At 45.7% G+C, this 19,563-nt stretch overlaps 1 protein-coding gene across 6 annotated transcripts in view; it reads right to left on the bottom strand.

Annotated features, from left to right (window-relative positions):
* LOC122542484 (uncharacterized) overlaps positions 1–19,563 on the bottom strand; it is a 128,064-nt gene that overhangs the window by 80,748 nt on the left and 27,753 nt on the right. For 2 of the 6 annotated variants that reach the window (XM_043680250.2, XM_043680251.2), the window contains exons 3-10: positions 14,495–14,816; positions 12,800–12,897; positions 10,370–10,499; positions 8,349–8,468; positions 7,421–7,546; positions 6,401–6,505; positions 3,481–3,669; positions 2,743–2,981 (exon numbers count right to left, since the gene is read on the bottom strand). In XM_043680250.2, the coding sequence (XP_043536185.2) occupies positions 2,743–2,981; positions 3,481–3,669; positions 6,401–6,505; positions 7,421–7,546; positions 8,349–8,468; positions 10,370–10,499; positions 12,800–12,897; positions 14,495–14,816 (1,329 nt within the window). The remainder of the gene's footprint in view (positions 1–2,742; positions 2,982–3,480; positions 3,670–6,400; positions 6,506–7,420; positions 7,547–8,348; positions 8,469–10,369; positions 10,500–12,799; positions 12,898–14,494; positions 14,817–19,563) is intronic. The other 4 variants (XM_087981958.1, XM_087981959.1, XM_087981960.1 and 1 more) reach the window with 4 other exon arrangements.

Raw genomic sequence — 19,563 nt, 5'->3', positions numbered from 1 at the left:
TACAATCCTACAAACAAGTTCATTCCATTGGTTGATCACTCAATCTGTAAAGCCCTGGCACCGACATTAAGGAGCAAGAAGGTAAATGCTATGTTGGCCTTCACAGCGAATGGATTCGAGTAGCGGAGCAGGGATGTCTCACTGGATCTAGAATACAGTGTACAGTTTCAATCTCCTTATCAGAGGAAGGATGGTCTGACTATGGAGGGAGCAAAACAAAGGTTTACCAGACTGATTCCTGGGAATAGCAGGACTGACGTATGAGGACTTAGAATTATATTCATTGACATTTAGAAGAATGAGGGGAATCTCATAGAAACCTATAAAATTCTAACAGGACTGGGCAACATTAACACAGGAAGGATTTTCTCAATAACTGGAGAGCATCAAACCAGGGATCACAGTTAGAGGGTATAGGGTAGACCATTTAGGATTGAGATTATGAGAAATCCCAGAGAGTGGGGAATTCTCTGCCACAGAAAGTGGTTGAGGCCAAAACAATGAATGTTTTCCAGAAAGAGTTAAGGTATAGTCCTCATGGCTTAAGGGGTCAAAGGGTATGGAGAGAAAGCAGGAACAGGGGACTGAGTTGGATGATCAGCCGTGATCACATTGAATGTCGAACAGGCTTGAAGGGCTGAATGGCCTATTCTTTCCCCTATTTTCAATGTTTCTATATTTCTAACCCCATGGAGTCGCATGGTGGCTCAGTGGTTAGCACTGCTGCCTCACTGCAACAGGGACCCAGGTTCGATTCTACCCTCGGGTGACTGTCTGTGTGGGTTTGCACATTCTCCCACTGTCTGCGTGGGTTTCCTCTGGGTGCTCCAGTTTCCTCCCACAGTCCTAAGATGTGCAGGTTAGGTGAATTGGCCATACTAAATTGCCCATAGCATTCAAGGGTGTAAAGATTAGGTGCATTAGTCAGGGTAATTGGAGAGTAATGAGATAGGGGAATGGTTCTGGGTGGGTTACTCTTTGGAGGGTCGGTGTGGACTTGTTGGGCTGAAGGGCCTGTTCCCACACTGTAGGGTTTCTATGATAAATGTGCCTCTCAAGTTTAAAATTGGAACACAGTCTCAGATTAAGGGGCAAAACATTTAACACCGAGGCATAGAGTCACACAGCAAGGAAGTAAACTCTTCGGTCCAAGCAGTCCATACCAACCATGTTCCAAAAACTAAACCAGTCCCACTTCCCTGGGTTTAGCCTATATCCCTCCAAACCTTTCCTATTCACGAATTTATCCAAATGTCTTTTAAACATTGTAACTGTATCTGTATCCACCACTTTCTCTGCCAGTTCGTTCCATATACAAACCACTCTGTGGAAAAATGTTGCCTCTCGTGTCTTTTTTAAAATCTTTCTCCTTTCACCTTAAAAATATGCCCCAGTTTTGAACTCTCCACCTTAAGGAAAAGACCTTTTCTATTCACCATATCTATGCCCCTCATGGTTTTATGAGTCGAGAATGTGGTGCTGAAAAAGCACAGCAGGTCAGGCAGCATCCGAAGAGGAGGGGAATCGACGTTTTGGGCATAAGCTGTTCCTCACTTTTTCCTCATGATCTTACAAACCTCTAAGGTCATGCCTCAACCTCCTCTGCTCCAGTGAAAAAAAATCCCAGACTATCCAGCTTCTTGTTATAACTCAAACCCTTCAGTTCCAGCAACATCCTGATGAATCTTTTCTGAACCCTCTCCACTTTAATAATATGCTTTCTATAACAGGGTGACCACAACTGTACACAGCACTCCAGAAGAGGCCTTACCAATATCCTTTAACAAGACATTGGCGAAGCCACTTTTGGAGTACTGCGTTCAATTCCGGTCTCTCCGCTACAGGTAGGATGTTGTTAAACACGAAAGGGTGCAGAAAAAATTTACAAGGATGTTGCCAGGACTGCAGGGTCTGAGTTTGAAGGAGAAGTTGGATAGTCTGGGACGTTTCTCACTGGAGATTCGGAGCCTGAGGGGTGACATTAAGGTTCCTCAGATCCCTTTCAAATTTTTCCCCTTTTCCCCTTAAACCTATGCCATGTAATTTCAAACTCACCTACCCTGGGGCAAAGTCCTTGGCTATTCACCTGACCTACACTCGTGATTATACAAACTCCTCAGCCTCCTACGCTGCAGGGGAGCATAGTCACCACAATGCTGACTATCGGCAGCACAGTGGCTCAGTGGTTAGCACTGCTGCCTCATAGCGTCAGGGACCCAGGTTCAATCCATGCCTCAGGCAACTGTCTGTGTGGAGTTTGCACATTCTCCCCATGTCTGCATGGGTTTCCCCCGGGTGCTCCGGTTTCCTCCCACTGTCCAAAGATGTGCAGGTTAGTTGAATTGGCTACGCTAAATTGCCCATCGTGTTCAGGGATGTGTAGGTTAGGTGCATTAGTCAGGGGTAAATGTAGAGTAAAGGGTTGGGGAATGGGTCTGGGTGGGTGACTCTTTAGACGGTCAGTGTGGACTTGTTGGGCAAAAGGACCTGTTTCTGCACTGTAGGGATTTGATTCTTTGATTCAAATGGTGATTGTAAAAGCCCATTGGGTTCAACAATGTCCTTTAGGGGAAGGGGATCTGACTCCACGTGACTCCAGACCCACCGCAATGAAATGGCCGGCACCACCAATCAGATTGAGAATGAGTAAAGATCAGCGGTAAACGCTGGCCCCACCCACACCCCAGGAAACGAAGAGGAAAAGAATTCCACCAAAAGGCTGAGCAACCTTCCCGCGTTTACCGGAGCTCCTTGCAGTTTTGCCGTAAGGTCCAGAGCTCGTCCACCTGGGTCTGGTCATCCACCTGGACGGCGGTCAGCAACATCTCCCTTTCGCTGACCAGGTGGCTGCGCTCCGTCTGCAGGGCCTCAATCTGGTTGCTGAAGATGGTCTTCTCGGCCTGGAGGTGGTGGAGCTGGTCCTGGCACAGCTCCAGCCTCTGCTGAGACTGGCCCAGCTCTGAGGTCAGCCTGTCGTTCACCTGAGGATGAAAGAGCACAGGGAGGGGAGGTGGGGGGTGAGACAGCACCTAGGGTCCCTCAGCCGCTGAAAGAGAAAACTGGAAACTCCAGCTACACCTTGAGGAAAGGAACCTGGTCTGGCCTACATGTGACTCCAGACCCAATGGAGCTGACTCTTCACTCTGGACAATACGGGTTGAGCAATGAATACTGGCCCCGACAGCAACACCCTCATCCCCATGAGTAAGTAAATAAAACTCCCACTTCATCTGCCTAATCCCTCATCCTGGTGTAAACCTTGCAGAAATTTTCTGCACCTTATCCATGTCCTTTTCAACAGATAACGACCAGAGCCAGGAGGCCAAGTATGGCCCAAGCTTTGGTTTCACAACTTCTCTGCTGTTCAGCTCCATCTGACTAAAACGATTTGGTTGATTTGTGCTTAAATGTCGCTAATCCATTCTTTTTGTTTAAACATCACTTTTGTTACATTAAAAAAAAACAAGGTAAAGCCTGTACCTGTTTGATGGTGGCTAGCTTTTCTTGCAGCAAGACCTTTTCCTGATCTTGTCTGTTGGCCTGAGTTTTGGTGCTCACCAACTCTGTGTGCAGGTCAGCAACTTGCTCATCGAAGCCCTCCTTCCCTCTCAGAGCACGCTGTAGCTCCAGAGTCAAGTGTCGGACCTGCTTGTGTAATTCCAGCTTCTCCTGTAAAACTCAGCCATGTTAGAATCCGACTCTCACATCGCCCTGGCACCACACCCTCCACTTCAAAAACCGAAGATCGCCAGATTTTCAGGTGATCATTCATCCCCCAATCTCACCCATCCTAATTTTTGGTTTCCCGAGAATATGGAAGACGTGGGAGGCTTCATGTCTGCTCCAGCTCTCTGAAAGAGCTATCGAATTAATCATAGGCATTTGGACCCTTTTCAAATATTTACCCCATCCCCTTTTCAAAGTCACGACTCAACCTGCTTCCACCACAGGCAATGCCTTCCAGCTCAGATCGCACCAACAGTTCTCTTCATTCTCCTGTGCTTCCTCTACCAATGACCCTACATCTATGTCCTCTTGTTATTGCCAATGGGAACAGTCTCGTATTATATCTACAATATTTTCAGTGGTCAGTGAGTTCAGTTAGCTGAACGTGACGTGGAGTGAAGCCAATAGCACGGGTTCAATTCCCGCAGTGTTCCTTTCTCAACCTCTCCCCTCGCTTGAGATGTGACGACCCTCAGGTTAAAATAACCCCCAGTCATCTGTCTGTCTAGGGAGAGAGCTGCCCTCCGGTCCTCTGTCAACTTTACACTCATAGACCCTTGAACCATCACAGATTTTAGTCGTATTTCGATGATCACTATAAGCACCACAGTATGCAAGACTACAAGCTAATTGCTGGACAGTGGAACGGTAGTAGATAGCTGCTGGATGACTGGCATGGACATAATGGACTGTAGGGTCTCTTCACAAAGCTGTATGATTTTATGGCTCTAAGTAATCAAGAACAGATTACATTCACTATGGCTGTTACAATCTCACTTAGGTATCGACTTTGTGACAAACTCACGCTACAGCTGCTAAACCCTACTTATCTTTTGACCTGTTCTGGAATGGGGGCATTGCTGGCAAAGTTGGCATTTGCTGCCCATCCCCTATTGCCTTCGAACTGAATGGCTCAGTCAACCATTTCAGAGGGCAGTTGCAAGTCAACCACACGGCCCTGGCTCTGGGGTCACTTTCCCGCAGTTATCAGACTGTTGAACAGACCTCTGAGATGTTAATTCTGATCTCTGACTCTCTGCGTGTTCTCTGTGGCTGTAACACCATACTCTGCACTCTGTTCTGCCACCCTGATGCACTTTGTTTGGTATGATCTGTCTGCATGGCACACAAAACAATATTTTTCACTGTATCTCGGTGCATGTTACAACAATAAATCAATCAACGTGCAGGCCATTCTCCTGCCAATGCCAGCAGCCTTGCTGTGAACATGGGAAAGATACTTTATATTCTTAAGCGTTTGCCAGATGTTGGAACACAATGATTGCATAAATTTAGAACAGATCAGTAATGAATGCCCAAAATCATGAAATTCAGAATCAAATTAATATCACATTGAAAGGTATCTAACAGGAGGTTTCATAGATGTTAAAATCTTGAAGGTATTAAAATCATAGATTCCCTACAGTGTGGCAGTAGGCCATTCAGCCCATTGAGTCTACACCAACCCTCTGAAGAGCATTCCACCCTGACCGAACCCGCTACCCTATCCCTGTAACTCTGCATTTCCCATGGGTAATCTGCGTAGTCTGCACATCAGTCTCCCGAGGGCAGAATCGAACCCGGGTCCCTGGAGCTGCGAGGCAGCAATGCTAACCACTGAATCACCGTACCACCCCTTGATCAGAGCAAATGAGGAGAAACTCTTTCCACTAGCAGGAGAGGGAGTCACCAGAGGGGACAAACTCAAAAATAATTGTGAAAAGAACTGAAGGGAAGACACAGATAAAATTATTTACACACAGTCTAACAAAGCAAAGTACTGCAGATGCTGGAAATCGGAGACGAAAACAGAAATTGCTGGAGCAACTCAGCAGGTCTGGCAGCATCTGTGGAGAGAGAGAGAAACAGAATTTCGAGTCTACAATGACTCTACTTCAGAACCTTCTTCTGCTCAAAGAGTCACACCAAACTCAAAACATTAACTCTGATTTCTCTCCACAGATGCTGCTAGGCCTGCTGAGTAACTCCAGCAATGTCTGTTTTGGAATGGCTCTTTCTCCTCTGTATCATTCCACAACTGGAGAGATTTGGGTTGACACATAACGAAAGAATAAGGAACAACACCATCCTGCTAATTACCACTTTAAAACCAAGGAAGGGCACATTATATAAACACATGTGACAGATTCTCCACCTTGGCAAATTACTTCATATTGGCGGATACAAGCTCTGTTGGGTGAATGGATCTGTCTTGACGAGGGACCTCATATTAATCAGAGCTTCCATCGGTTTGCAAACATTTCAAATGGCTGATGCCAATAGGGCTCAGGTTTTTCATTGAGGAACGTTGGAACAGCAGGAGGCCATTCAGCCCCTCGCATCTCTATGGCACGCAATGAAGTCATGGCTGACTAGGACGCTAACCACACCCCCCCATCCCCATCCAACTCCTTTGACTCAACACCTACAGATGGCTGGGTTAGCACAATTCTATTGCTTTCATGATTATGGCTATTTAATGGTGTAAAACTACCCAAGACTGATCTTTGCATCACTTCTACAAAACATGAAAAACCATCAAACATTTGGGAGGGGGGTGGGGGGAGGAAATACTGAATTGTAAAGAGGGTGGAGATTGTTGCAAATGGCCAGTTGGTCAGAGTTTGACACCTTTGCTCAGATTTGATTAAACTCTGTGGTTTAAAGTCAGTACCTGCAGGAATCGATCTTTGTCTGCTGTTGCAGCTGCTAGTTGTGTTCTCAGGTTGGCCACGGTCTCTTCCAGTCTTACAGATTTTGAAGAGAGCACGTCCCTCTCCTGCAAAGATGGACGAGGTGTTTTTAAAATAGGAGCCTGCCTTCCAGGACATTCCATCAAATACTTTCAAAATTGGAAAGCCCTATCTCTGGCCCCTCCTCAGCCTTATCTTTGCAGGACGTAGAGGGGTCAGTGTTCGACGAGGGTGTACAAAGTTAAAAATCACAGAACACCAGGTTATAGTCCCACAGGTTTAGTTGGAAGCACTAGCTTTCAGAGCACTGCTTCTTCATCAGGTAGCTAGTGGGGCAGGATCATACAACACAGAATTTATAAATACCGAAATTAATAAATACGGAAATCCCATAACTTCTTTCAAGGTTACATTTCTGAGATAACTTAAGGTTTTACAAAAAGTAGGTGACATCTCAGTTCAGACAATGTATTATTAATCAAAATCTGCAACTCCATTCTAAGTGATTAAAGACTTAACAGCAATCTAGGTTTGTTCAATACATTGCATCAGTTGTATGACACTTTGATCTTTTACTATAAATTCTATGTTGTACGATCCTGCCCCACTAGCTACCTGATGAAGGAGCGGCGCTCTGAAAGCTCGTACTTCCAAATTAACCTGTTGGACTACACCTGCCGTTGTGTGATTTTTAAGCTTTCTCTTTTCACAACAGCCGCTGTGCTCTGCATTGTGGGAAACGATGAGAGTTGGAGCAGGAATTTAGAAAATGACAAGAGTCGCCCGGACTGAAGGGAGACGGACAAAGGCAGGAAATCCTTGATCCCAGATGGAAAACGTGTGTATGAGTCTTCTGCAGTGGGAGAGGACTCACGTCTTGGTGGCAATATCGCGCCCCCCCCGCCACAGGCGGATGATTTAACAACCAAGAGGAGGTGGCTTTCCTTACCTGGGTCAACTCTGGCCACTCTGTAAGTAACATTTTGAGAGAGTGTAATTACCAAACTGGCTTCACTGTACTTGAGGCGCAGCTGATTCACCTCATCATGCAGATCTGTCTGTGCTCGCAAGGAATCAGTCAGTCGCTGGTTGGCCTGATTGGTCGTCATGAGTGCCGAGTGTTGAGCCTGAATGAAGGAAACTGGGGATATTACTGGGATAACTATGTTGCTTAAAAGCATTTTTACAGCTAACGTCAGTGTTAACACCCATCCGGTCCACTGAAGTCATTGAGGGAAGGAAACCTGTCACCCTTACCTGGTCTGGCCTATGCGTCTCCAGACCCACAGCAATGAGGTGCACAGGGAACTGCCCTCTGAGACAGCCGTGGGGCCACTCAGTTGGGGCAAAGCCATTAACAGGTCTCAAAGGAGTAAAGCCAGACGGACCACCCAGCCTGGACGTAGACATTGGGAATGACAACTGCAGAGGCAGCCCTGCGGCCAATCCTGAAAAACCCTCCTTCCCAGCATCGAGACAGTTAGTGCCAAAACAGGGAGAGCTGTCTCACAGACCGGCTTGATGCGATCATACTCACAGAATCAGACAGTGTCCCAGACTCCGCCAACACTATCTGGACAATACTGAGGTTATTAAAGACAAGTTGCAAAAGTAGCAGAGTGGAGGGGAAGATTTTTTATTTGTAAATACACAGTGAGTTGTTAGGATTCAGAGCTCACTGATTGCTAAGTCATTGGGAGCAGATTTCGTAGTAACTTTCAATAGAGAATCAGCCATACATTTGAGAAGTAGGAAGGATAAATATTTGCAAGGGTATGAAGAAATTGGAAAGAAGCCAAAATAATTGAATGGCTCTTTCAAAGGGCTGGCACAAGTGCGATGGGCTGAACTGGCTCCTTCTGTGTGCCGTACCATCCCACGAAACTCAAAAGGACCCCGAGAGCAGGCGCCTGGTAAAGGTAGACCAACCTCCCGAAAGCTTCTCAAGTCTTCCCTGGCTTTATCGCACTCTTCCTCCAGGCTCCTCACCCGGTCTTGGTATACCTGGAGAATCTCCCGCACAGACTGCAGCTCCCGTAACAAGCCGTCCTTCCCCCAGCAAGCCACCGGGTGAAGTCACCAAATCAGACAGCGAGAAAGGGGACCGGGGTGGGGGTGGGGCGGGGGGAATAGGAGTTGAAGGAGGCACAAAACGAAAAAGGCTAGTGAGCTTTATCAGATATTCAGATGCAGGAGATCGACGTGGAAGTGACAGAGGTGTACTTCATGAGCTACATCACGTTTCCCAGCCTTGGCTGTAAACAGGAGCTCAACAGGTCAGTCTCTTTGTAAAGGAACAAGCTCAAACATGCCTGGCTCTGAATGAATAGGCCGGCGTGCAAAGGGAGTACACAAAGCCCCCGCCGATTGTAAGGCAAGGCAGGATTGTCTGAGTGACAATGAATGACAGGAATGCAACCTTGGAGTCACTGCAGGAAAACAGGATGTTGTTACATTTGGTTATCAAGCAGAGTCGAGCACCTTCGTTGACAATGAGCACATTTTCCCAGACTGGATTGATGCACGGTCTACCCTGCATTAATTTCAGACATGATGGCATTCAGGGTATTGTTACTGGCTTTGGCACTCAAACTAAGGAACAAAACCAAAACACTCAGATCTTTTAGAGTGTGTACACGGAGTGGAGAGAATCATACAGCTGTACAGCAGGGAAACAGACTCTTCAGTCCAACATGCCCATGCCGATCAGATATCCTAAATTAATCTAGTCCCATTTACCAGCATTTGGCCCATATCCCTCTTAACCTTTCCTATTCATATATCCATCCAGGTGCCTTTTAAATGTTGTAATTGTACCAGCCTCTACCACTTCCTCTGGCAGCTCATTCCATACACGTATCACCCTCTGTGTGAAAATGTTGCCCCTTAGGTCCCTTTTAAATCTTTTCCCTCTCATCTTAAACCAATGCCCTCTAGTTCTGGACACCCCCACCCCAGGGAAAAGACCTTGGAGATTCAGAACAAAAACCGAAAGAACTGCGTATACTGTAAATACAAAACAAAGAATGGAAATTTCCAGAAAAGCTCAGCAGGTCTGACAGCATCTGTGGAGAGAAATCAGAGTTAGCATTTCAGCTCCAGGGCGGATATTCTGAGGTAGGGTGACTCAACCCGAAACATTAACTCCGATTAGCAAACAACAATACTACAAGAAATAGGAGCAGCAGCAGGCCATTCGGCCCCTCGAAGCTGTTCTGCCATTCAGTAGCATCATGGTTGATCTGAATGATTTGGAGGAGCCAGTGTTGGACTGGGGTGTACAAAGTTAAAAATCACACAACACCAGGTTATAGTCCAACAGGTTTATTTGGAAGCACTAGCTTTCGGAGCACTGCTCCTCCACAACCATCTGAGGAAGGTAGCCTTAACCCTACTTGCTGCCTGTCCCCTTGATTCCCTCGTAGATCAAAGATCATTCTAACTCAACCTTGAATCTATTCATTGACACAGCCTGCAGTGCTTGAGGAAGAGCATTATACAGATTAATGACCCTCTGGGAGGAGAAATTCCTCCTCATCTCTGTCTTTAATGGGAGATCTCATTCTTTTAAACCATGCCCCCATGATAGAGAACATTCTCTCAGCATCCACCCTGTCAAATCCCCTTAAATGGTTCAATAAGTCTGTCTCTCCTTGCTCTAACCTCCATTGGTATGCAGACCCAACCATTTTTCTTAAGATGAACCCCTTCATCCCAGGAATTAGCCCAGTGAACCTAGTCCAGTCTGCCTTCAATACAAGACATCCCTCTTTAAGTTAAGGGTCCAAAACTGGACACAGTATGGGCTGTTCATGTATAGCAAGGTCTCTGCCGGTCTCCGCAACACCCCCCTCCCCCCACTTTCTGTGCACAACAAACAAGGGACCTGAGCTCACCAATATTTAGAAATAAGGAAGGTTACAGGGATATGACATCCCACTAGTGCTCACCTGTTTCAGAGCTCCCTCCTCCAGTTTGGCCGAGAACAGTGGGACATGGGAAGATGAAGAGCCGTGGCTGCTGCTGAGAAGATCCAGGGACGATTTTGTTTTTGCCACTTCTGCCTCCAGATGCAAAACCCTGCGCAGAGCAACAACTGGTTCATCTCTCAGAGCAACAGTACCATTCATGACTAGACATTGAATGTAGCCCTCCTTTTTTGTCCCTGACTTAGCAGGTAGCTGTCTCATTTCCAAGTCAGACACTATTGGGCTCACGTTGCTCTGCAGGGGTATCTAACCTAGGCCAACTCTCTGCATGCAATACTGAGGGAGGGCTGGACTTTCCGAGGTGCTGCCTTTCTCATGACTTTAACTGGTTTGTCTGTTAGGTGTAAAGACTGTATGCGGATACTTTGAAGAGAAAGCAGAGGACTTATCTCCATTGTCCTAGCCAGGAATTTACCCTCTGACAGAGAAGAATGTACAATCTGCTTCTTATCACATTGTTATTGGTGGGACCCAGCTGTGTGCAAATGGACAGCTGTTGCATAAATTACAATATCGTGAAGTACAGAACTCTGACATCTGTTTTAGGGCACTTCAGTTTGTCCAGAGATCAGGAAAGTCTTTACTTAAATGACTTTTCTTTCTTATAGGATATGGATAGGCTGAGAAATGGCCTGGTCGGGCTTAATTTGGACAAGCGCAAAGTGATGTAAGGTCAAATACAGGCGGGAAGTATATAGTAAATGGCAGAAGCTTTGGTAGCATCAACATACAGAGGGATCTAGGCAAACAGGTCCACAAATCCCTGAAAACGACAACACAGTGGAAGTGATGAAAGCTGGTACAATTGCAACATTTAAGAGGCATTTGGATGGGTATATAAATAGGAAGGGTTTGGAGGGATATGGGCCGGGTGCTGGCAGGTGGGACTAGATTGGGTTGGGATATCTGGTCGGCATGGACAATTTAGACGAAGGGTCTGTTTCCATGCTGTACATCTCTATGACTCTTTGACAAGTGGTTAAAGTGGTCATGAAGGCATATGATTTGGAGACACTGGTGTACAAAATTACAAATCACACAACACCAGGTTATAGTTCAACACGTTTATTTGGAAGCACAAGCTTTCGGAGCACTCCAACATTGTCCTGAATCACCTGAAGGGGCAGTGCTCCGAAAGCTAGTGCTTCCAGATAAAACTGTTGGACTATAACCTGGTGTTGTTTGATTTTTAACTATGAAGGCATATATATGGCATTGCTTGCCATCAGTGGTTGAACCACAGAGTATAAAATTGGCATGTCATGTTGCAGCTGTATAAAACTTTAATTAGTTGGGATATTGCGTTCGGTTCTGGTCACTGCACTACCAAAAGGATATGGAGTCTTCAGAGACCACACAGAAATGGTTTACTAGATGTTGCCTGGTTGGGGGGGTATTAGCAATGAGGAGAGATTGGACTAACTCGGTTTGTTTTCACTTGAACGTCAATGGAAAAGCTGATAGAAATGTACAAAATTATGAGAGACATGGACAGAATGGAGATCTTTTCCCAGGGTAGAAATTTCAGTTATTAGGGGCCATAGGGTTAAGATAAAAGGAAATGAGTTCAAAGGAGATGTGAGAGGCAAGTTTTTCCTTTTACACAGATGGTGGTGAGTGTCTGGAACGCACTGCCAGAAGGGGTGGTAGATACAAATACAACAGCAATGTTTCAGAGGCATCTTGTCAGAAATATGAATAGGCAGGGAATAGAGGGATTTGGACCATGTAGAGTCAAAACGTTTTTAGTTTAGAACGGTGTCATGTGTTGCCCTGGTCTTGATGGGCCGAAGGATCTGTTCCTGTGCTGTACTGATTTTTTATTCTTTATTCAGATCTCTAGTCCATGATGACACTAGGGATCCATTGATAAGAACAGAGAAGATTAAAGAGAAGATTTAATGGGGGAGATTTAAATCATGAGGTGTCTTCACAGACCAAATAAGATGGAACAATTTTCACTTGGGGGTGGATTCCAGTAACTGGAAGGCACGGATTTAAATGCAACAGAGGAGATTTGAGGAGAACTTTCCTTTTAAATAAACACCACGAATTGTTAGGATCTGGACTGAGCGGTTTGAAAAGGGAGCAGAGTCAATAATGACTGGCAGAAAGGGTTTGGAAGAATGTTTGGAAAGGAAGACAGCTGCAGGGATTATTGGGGAGAGCAGAGGGAGTGGGACAAATTGGAAGACACGTTATAGAGTCAGTACAGGCAGGATGGGCCAAATGCTACATCCTAAACCATTGGAAGAGTCAAAGAGTCAAACACTGGGTGGGGCGACCTGTTTCAGAGGGGGTCCATCAATAAGCAACATGGAGACAATGAGCCAAGTGTTAACCCAATACAAACCTAACCAAAAAGCCACAAGGAACAACAAGCCAACTTACTTATCCTGCAGCACTCCACCTCTCTTTTGATCTTCAAGTCGTGACATTTCCAACATATTCTTCTCCCTTTCCAGTTGAGAAATTGAATTTTCCAATTGCTAAATAAAGTTAGCAAAAAGAGAAATAAAAAAAAAACCTCTGGGTAATGGACCCTCTCTTCATTTACTTCTGAGATTCACAAGGAGATGGCTTTGAATTAAGAAAATTCATTTGGCGACAATGGGCATCGCTGGCAAGGCCAGCATTTCCTGCCTGTCCCAGCTGCACTCAGGAGCTGGTGGTGAGCTGTCTTCTAAAATTACTGTGGGCCTTGGGGATCCTCTATGTTGATGAGGAGAAATACCTTCATCCAGACTGTGGGGAGCCTGTGGAATTCTCTCCCACAGAAAGCGGTTGATGCCATAACATTGTGTGTTTTCAAGGAGGAGATTGAGACAAGGGGGATTTGGGGGACGGGGGGTGGTTTAGGGTATTGAGCTCAGCCGCAATCATAATGAATGGCAGAACAGGCTCATGCAGCTGAATGGTCTACAGTTCCTATGTTTCTATGACCCAGCAACAATAAACAAACAACATGTGCAGCACGGTGACACAGCAGTTAGCACTGCTGCCTCACAGTGCCAGAGACCCGGGTTCAAATCCCGCCTTGGGCAGCTGTCTGTGTGGAGTTTGCACATTCTCCCTGTGTCTGTGTGGGTTTCCTCTGGGTGCTCTGGTTTCCTCCCACAGTCTAAAGATGCGCAGGTCAGGTGAATTGGCCCATGCTAAATTGCCTGTAGTGTTAGGTGAATGGGGTAAATGTTGTGGAATGGGTCTGGGTGGGTTGCTCTTCGGAGGGTTGGTGTGGACTTGTTGGGCTGAAGGGCCTGTTTCCACACTGTAAGTAATCTAATCTAAAAAAAACTTTATTTCCAGTAAGGATAGAGTGTGAAATTGGGGGGCAGGGGCATGAACTTGCTGGTGGTGCTTTGTTTCAGAGTTTTAGAGTCATTCAGCACAGAAACAGACTCTTTGGTCCAACCAGTCCATCCCAAACTAAGCCAGTCCCACCTGCCTGCTCCTGGCCCATATCCCTCCAAACCTTTCCTACTCATGGACTTATCCAAATGTCTTTCAAGCATTGTAACTGTACCTGCATCCACCACTTCCTCAGGAAGTTCATTTCACACACAAACCACCCTGTGCAAAAGATTTGTCCCTCATATCTTTTTTAATTCTCTCTCCTCTCACTTTAAAATTGTTTACCCTAGTCTCAAAATGCCCCATCCTAGGGAAAAGATTAACCCTTTGTTCTTCTACATGGTGGAAGCGATGGGTTTAAGACTTAGAGTTAGCTCATCCCCACAGCTTAACTTAAATTTGAAAAAGTGTAAGCAAGGACTGTAGGGGGCACATTTTTAAGGTGAGAAGAGAGATTTTAAAAAGACATGAGGGGCAAATCTTTTTTTTTTTTACACAGAGAGTGGTTCATGTGTCAAATGAACTTCCAGAGGAAGTGGTGGGTGTGGGTTCAGTTACAACATTTAAGACATTTGGATAAGTCCACGAATAAGAAATGTTTGGAGGGACATGGGCCAGGAAAAGTGGGTGGGACTAGTTTAGTTTGGGATTATGGCCGGCATGGACTGGCTGGGAAAAACGGTTTATTTCTGTGCCGTAAGATTCAGAGTGAACAACAGGAGGCACCTCACTTACTTTCTGTTTGGCAGAGAGCAGCTCGATCTTGGCTTTGCTTTCCAACAGTTGACTATCGCGTTTCCTCAGCTGCTCGGATTGCCCCTCCAAAAGCTGGTGTGCTTCCTTCAAGTGGTCCACCAGCTGTGCCCGCTTCTTCCCGCTGTCCAACAGGCGGGCCGCGAGGTTCACGTCAGACTGGCCCCATGCCAGCCCTGAGGGGGATGAACAGGGTGGTGCCTCTGCTTGGCAGGCATCTGGAAGGTGAGATAAAGAGTGCGTCCTCCGGGCTATCAATTGGTCGTAGGCCCCAAGGTCCTCTTCACCATTGGTGAGAGGAGAGCTAGCAGAGAAATGAGAAATGCACTGTATTGAATTGAATGATTTATTGTCACATACAGTGAGAAAACAGTAAAATGCAGTGAAAATCTGTTCTAGGGTCATCACAATCCAATGCTATTTCGAATAAATTAAGAATAAGGGGGGTGGTAAATAGAAAGGTAGAGGTTAAAGCGGGTTTGTCAGTCCTGAGGCAGCTCATCATCAACGTCGCCTGCATTGCCATTCCTCCTGCATCACCTCGGCGCTGTCTAAACTGGACCCAACCAACCAGGAGGCTGTCGGCACCACCATTCACCACCAGCCTTACCTCACCAATATCACCTCCGCCAATGTGGCAGCCACCAATTCCAATGCCAGGTCCCGTGCTTGTCCCACAAAATAAGTAAGGGCTCACTCGAGGCACACCGCGCAAAAACAAGAAAAGAAGAGAAAAGGAAAAGGAAAGCAGCCAGAGTGGGCGAGTTCTGGCTCAAGTGCCCTACTCTGCTGCCATCATGCAGTGCCACCAGGTGATGACAGGGAATTGTCTCACTGTAACAGCCTCAAATGATGGCTTCCTGCTCGAAACAATGCACTGATATGGTACATTGCACTGCGATCAGAGATCCCAAAGTCCTTTGCAACCAATTAAGTACTTCTCAAGTGTAGTCCTGTTCAAGTCCAACGCAACCTCCTTGGTCTCATTTTCAACGCCCCTATTGATAAAATCAAATATATTTTTTAGATTAGACTCCCTACAGTACAGAAACAGGCCCTATGGCCCAACAGGTCCGCACCGAACCTCCAAAGAGTATTAACGGTTGCCTCACCCTGGGCTGCAACCATCAATGACACCCAGGTCTCTCTGCTCCTTGATTCCAATTACGATCATACCCTTTATTTTATCTCTCCACTTTCCTCCGATCAAAATGAACTTCAACTTACACCCATTCCACCAAACTCCTTTCAGAGCTCTATACTGTCCTCCTCACAGGCCACAATACTTCCAGATTCTGCATCCTCCACAAATATTGGAGCTGTGTCCTTCACACCAACGTCTAAATCTTTAATACAGATCAGGAAAAGCAAGTGTTTCAGCGCTGATTTCTTGAGAAAGTGAGGACTGCAGATGCTAGAGATCAGAGCTTAAAAATGTGTTGCTGGAAAAGCGCAGCAGGTCAGGCAGCATCAAAGGAGCAGGAGAATCGACGTTTCGGGCACAAGCCCTTCTTCAGGAATGAGGAGGGTGTGCCAAGCAGGCTAAGCTAAAAGGTAGGGAGGAGGGACTTGGGGAAGGGGACACCACTTGAGAACTCCATTAGAAAACCTCCTTCTAGCCCCAGAAAAATCCACAAAGCACTAATCGCCATTTCCTCTCACTTAGCGAATTTCCCACCCATGTTGCTGCCCCTTTAATTCCATGAGTGATAACTTTGGTCAGAAGTCTTTTGTGCAGTAGTGCATCAAGTGGCCAGTCACATTACTGCAAAACCACTGACTTGGCGCAATCTGCCTTTATAATGGAACCTTTTCAGCCCACGATCGAGATGCTTGCTTTGATAACCTATACAGGGGAACCTCGATTATCCGAGTGACACAGGTGGGAGTATTTTGCTCGGATAATCGAATATTTGGATCATCAAATGCCGAATAACACAGTTTAGCCAAGCATTGGGCACTTTGCGATCTTGGCCGGATAATCCAAAGTTCGGATAATCGAGGTTCCTCTGTAGCAGAATGAGGCACTGCAACAGAGTGCAATATTTAACTGAGTGTTACAACACAACTGGGTTTAATGCACTGACAGACATGTCCCACTGCTCCACAAACCGTCACAACTCTAGAAATACCACCTAGGTGATCAATTTGCCCAGCAGAATGCTATTCAGGAAAAAAAATTCATACCAGGTTTCATCATTAACAGGAAACACCTATTTATTGCAAACAGACTTATTCTTTAACAGGTGCTTCGGTCCTTGAGAGTGGACTCACAGTTTGACAGGTTGGTGAAGAAGGCATTGGTCAGAACAGTGAGTATGGAAGTTGGGACATTATGTTATGGCTGTATAGGACATAGGTGAGGCCACTTCTTAAATACTGCATACAGGTCGGCTTGCTATAGGAAAGATATTGTTAAAGTTGAAAGAGTGCAGAAAAGATTTACAAGGATGTTGCCGGGATTGGAGAGGCTGAATAGGCTTGGGGATTTTACCCCCTGGAACATCGGAGGCTGAGGGGTGACCTTACCGAAGTATTTAAATCATGAGGAGGATGGCTAGGTTAAGTAGACAAAGTATTTTTCTTGGGGTGGGGGAGTCCAAGACTATAGGTTTGAGGGGAAAGATTTGAGAAGAACCTGAGAGGTAACTTTTTCACAGAGGGTGGTGCGTGTATGGAATGAGCTGCCAGAGGAAGTGGTGGAGGCTGGTACAATTACAACATTTAAAAGGCATCTGGATGGGTACACGAATAATAAGAGTTCAGAGGGGTATGGGCCAAATCCTGGTAAATGGTATTAGCTCAGATTGGGATGTCTGGTCGGCGCAGTTGAGTTGGACTGAAAGGTCTGTTTCCGTATTGTATGACTCTATGACTCTTAAGTGGTAGAGAAAACAAATAAACTACAATGCAGCTTGAACTATATCTCATTAAACCCTCAACACACAAACACTGCCCAGAAAGATTAATCAGACCCCAGGTGTAGGTCTCCACTTATTTCGCCGTCAATTTGAATTTGCTGTCCCCGACAGCTCCTATATATCGAGGGCTAAGGACGACAGAAACCTTCGCTGAGAGGAAATACAAAAATGAAACAGACGGTTCAATATATCTTGCAAATAACTTAATTAGGATAGTAGAGCTCAATGTTTATGTGGGTGACAACGTTGATTGACCAGTGAGACTAGAGAATCCACATTGATGGCAAAACAGGAAGTGAAAATCAGGAACTATTTGCCATTATGGAAGAATTGATATAAAAATCAGGGACATGCAAGTGGGTGATTAAAAGAGTAACAGAAATACAAAATCATCGAATTTACCCCATAAGGGGCTGGAATAGCACACAGGTAATATTCATTTTTTTCAGGGCCAGAGAGGATGTTCATCAGTAATTGTGATGTTTTGTGTTATTAAAATCATAGAGAATCCTGATTGTTTCAATCTCAAGCTTCATTGTTCTGACCCATGAAGGCAACCGTGCCCAATGCCACCTTCACCATCCTGTCAACCTGTGACTCCACTTTCAATCCTGATTGAAACAGCCTCCCATGTGATAACAGTGGGGAACTAGTTCATGTCTGAACAGTGATTCCAGCTACAAAGGCAGTAATCGTGCAGCCCTGATAAGTGAAGTATATCATGTATTTCAGTGTTTAACTGCATGTGGCATCTGCTGGTGTTAGCCCATCAGCTTTGTTTCCAACCACAGCCAGCAATGACAGCATAAGCATTTTTGCTATACCAGGTACTGGGCCATGGGTGAGGACAGAAGGATGTGGCTCTGATGCCTCACAATCTTCAACAACCCAGCAGCTGGCATTCACATGAAGAGGGATTTTGGGGTGCGTCTGCGTGTGTGTGCGCGTGTGCATCTGTGTCTGTGTCTGTGCGTGTGCGTGTGTGTGTGCCCGCGTGTGCGTGTGGGGGGGGGGGGGGGTGTTGCTCTGCAGAAATCTTAGGAGGAATAGGGAGAAACAAATTGACATTTCGGCATATTTCTCAAATTACATCATTAGTGTGTTAAGGACCAGAAATATTCGCAACCCGCAGTGCTAAAAGAGATGGTCTATTATTAAGAATAGAGGCAAATGATGACTTGTGATCCTGGGATGCTTTTCAGTTTTAATCACAGAGTGGGTGGACACACTGCCTCAGTAACACGCAGCTGAGTCATTGAATCGTTTACAAGAATTTGCACCAAGCATTTCCCCAAGTGGGAGGGTAGATTCCAAAGGAAAGTACGAGAACAAGGGACTATTCCAAGACAAAAGCAAAGCACTGAAGACGCAGAAAGTGCTGGAGAAACTCAGCAGGTCTGGCAATGTCTGTGGAGAGAGAAACAAAGTTAAACATTGCAAGCCAATTATGACTATTCTAGAGACCTCTCTGTCTTTCTAGCTGGGACTATCCACTGATATTCTTCGCAAACCTAACTCCCACTGCTATGTGAACAACACTTTCTCTTAAGGTGTTTCCTTTAAGAGTCCATTGTATTCTCCCAGTTTCTCCATTTCTCTCATTATCACAACTCTGACAATGATGCCACCTTCCAGCAGGGGTACCTTTTACTTCCTTACTGTCCAAGGCTCCAAATGCTCCTTACAGGTGAAACAGTGATTTACCTGTACTTCTTGCAAATTAGGAAGCTGCGTTCGCTGCTCACTATGCCATCTCCTGCACAATGGGAAAATCCAATGTAGACCAAGTGACCGATTTGCAGACCACCTTTTCAAGCGTGACCCAACCTTCTGGTCCCTCGCCATCTAATTACACTAATCTCCCCTCATGCCCACATTAGTGTCTTAGATTTCTGCAAGAAAGACTACCAGAAGCTGGGATAGCAGCATTTCATTTTCCCTTCAGTCACTTTACATCCTCCTGGATTTCAACAACTTCAGACCATGAACTTTGCCCTCCATTTTGCCTTCTTGCCTCAACATACTCCCTCTCCTCTCCCCCAACTATCTGCATTCCTCAGTTTTGCCTTCAATAGGGAGAGAGGTGACCTAATGTTTTTTCTATTAACACCTACCTTGCATCTATATCAC

Source organism: Chiloscyllium plagiosum, unplaced genomic scaffold (assembly GCF_037043375.1).
Source record: "Chiloscyllium plagiosum isolate Xiang-an unplaced genomic scaffold, Cpla_swu_hap1 HiC_scaffold_42, whole genome shotgun sequence".
Taxonomy (NCBI): Eukaryota; Metazoa; Chordata; class Chondrichthyes; order Orectolobiformes; family Hemiscylliidae; genus Chiloscyllium; species Chiloscyllium plagiosum.
The sequence above is the reverse complement of the archived record's forward strand: the minus strand, read 5'-3'. Positions and strand labels throughout refer to the sequence as shown.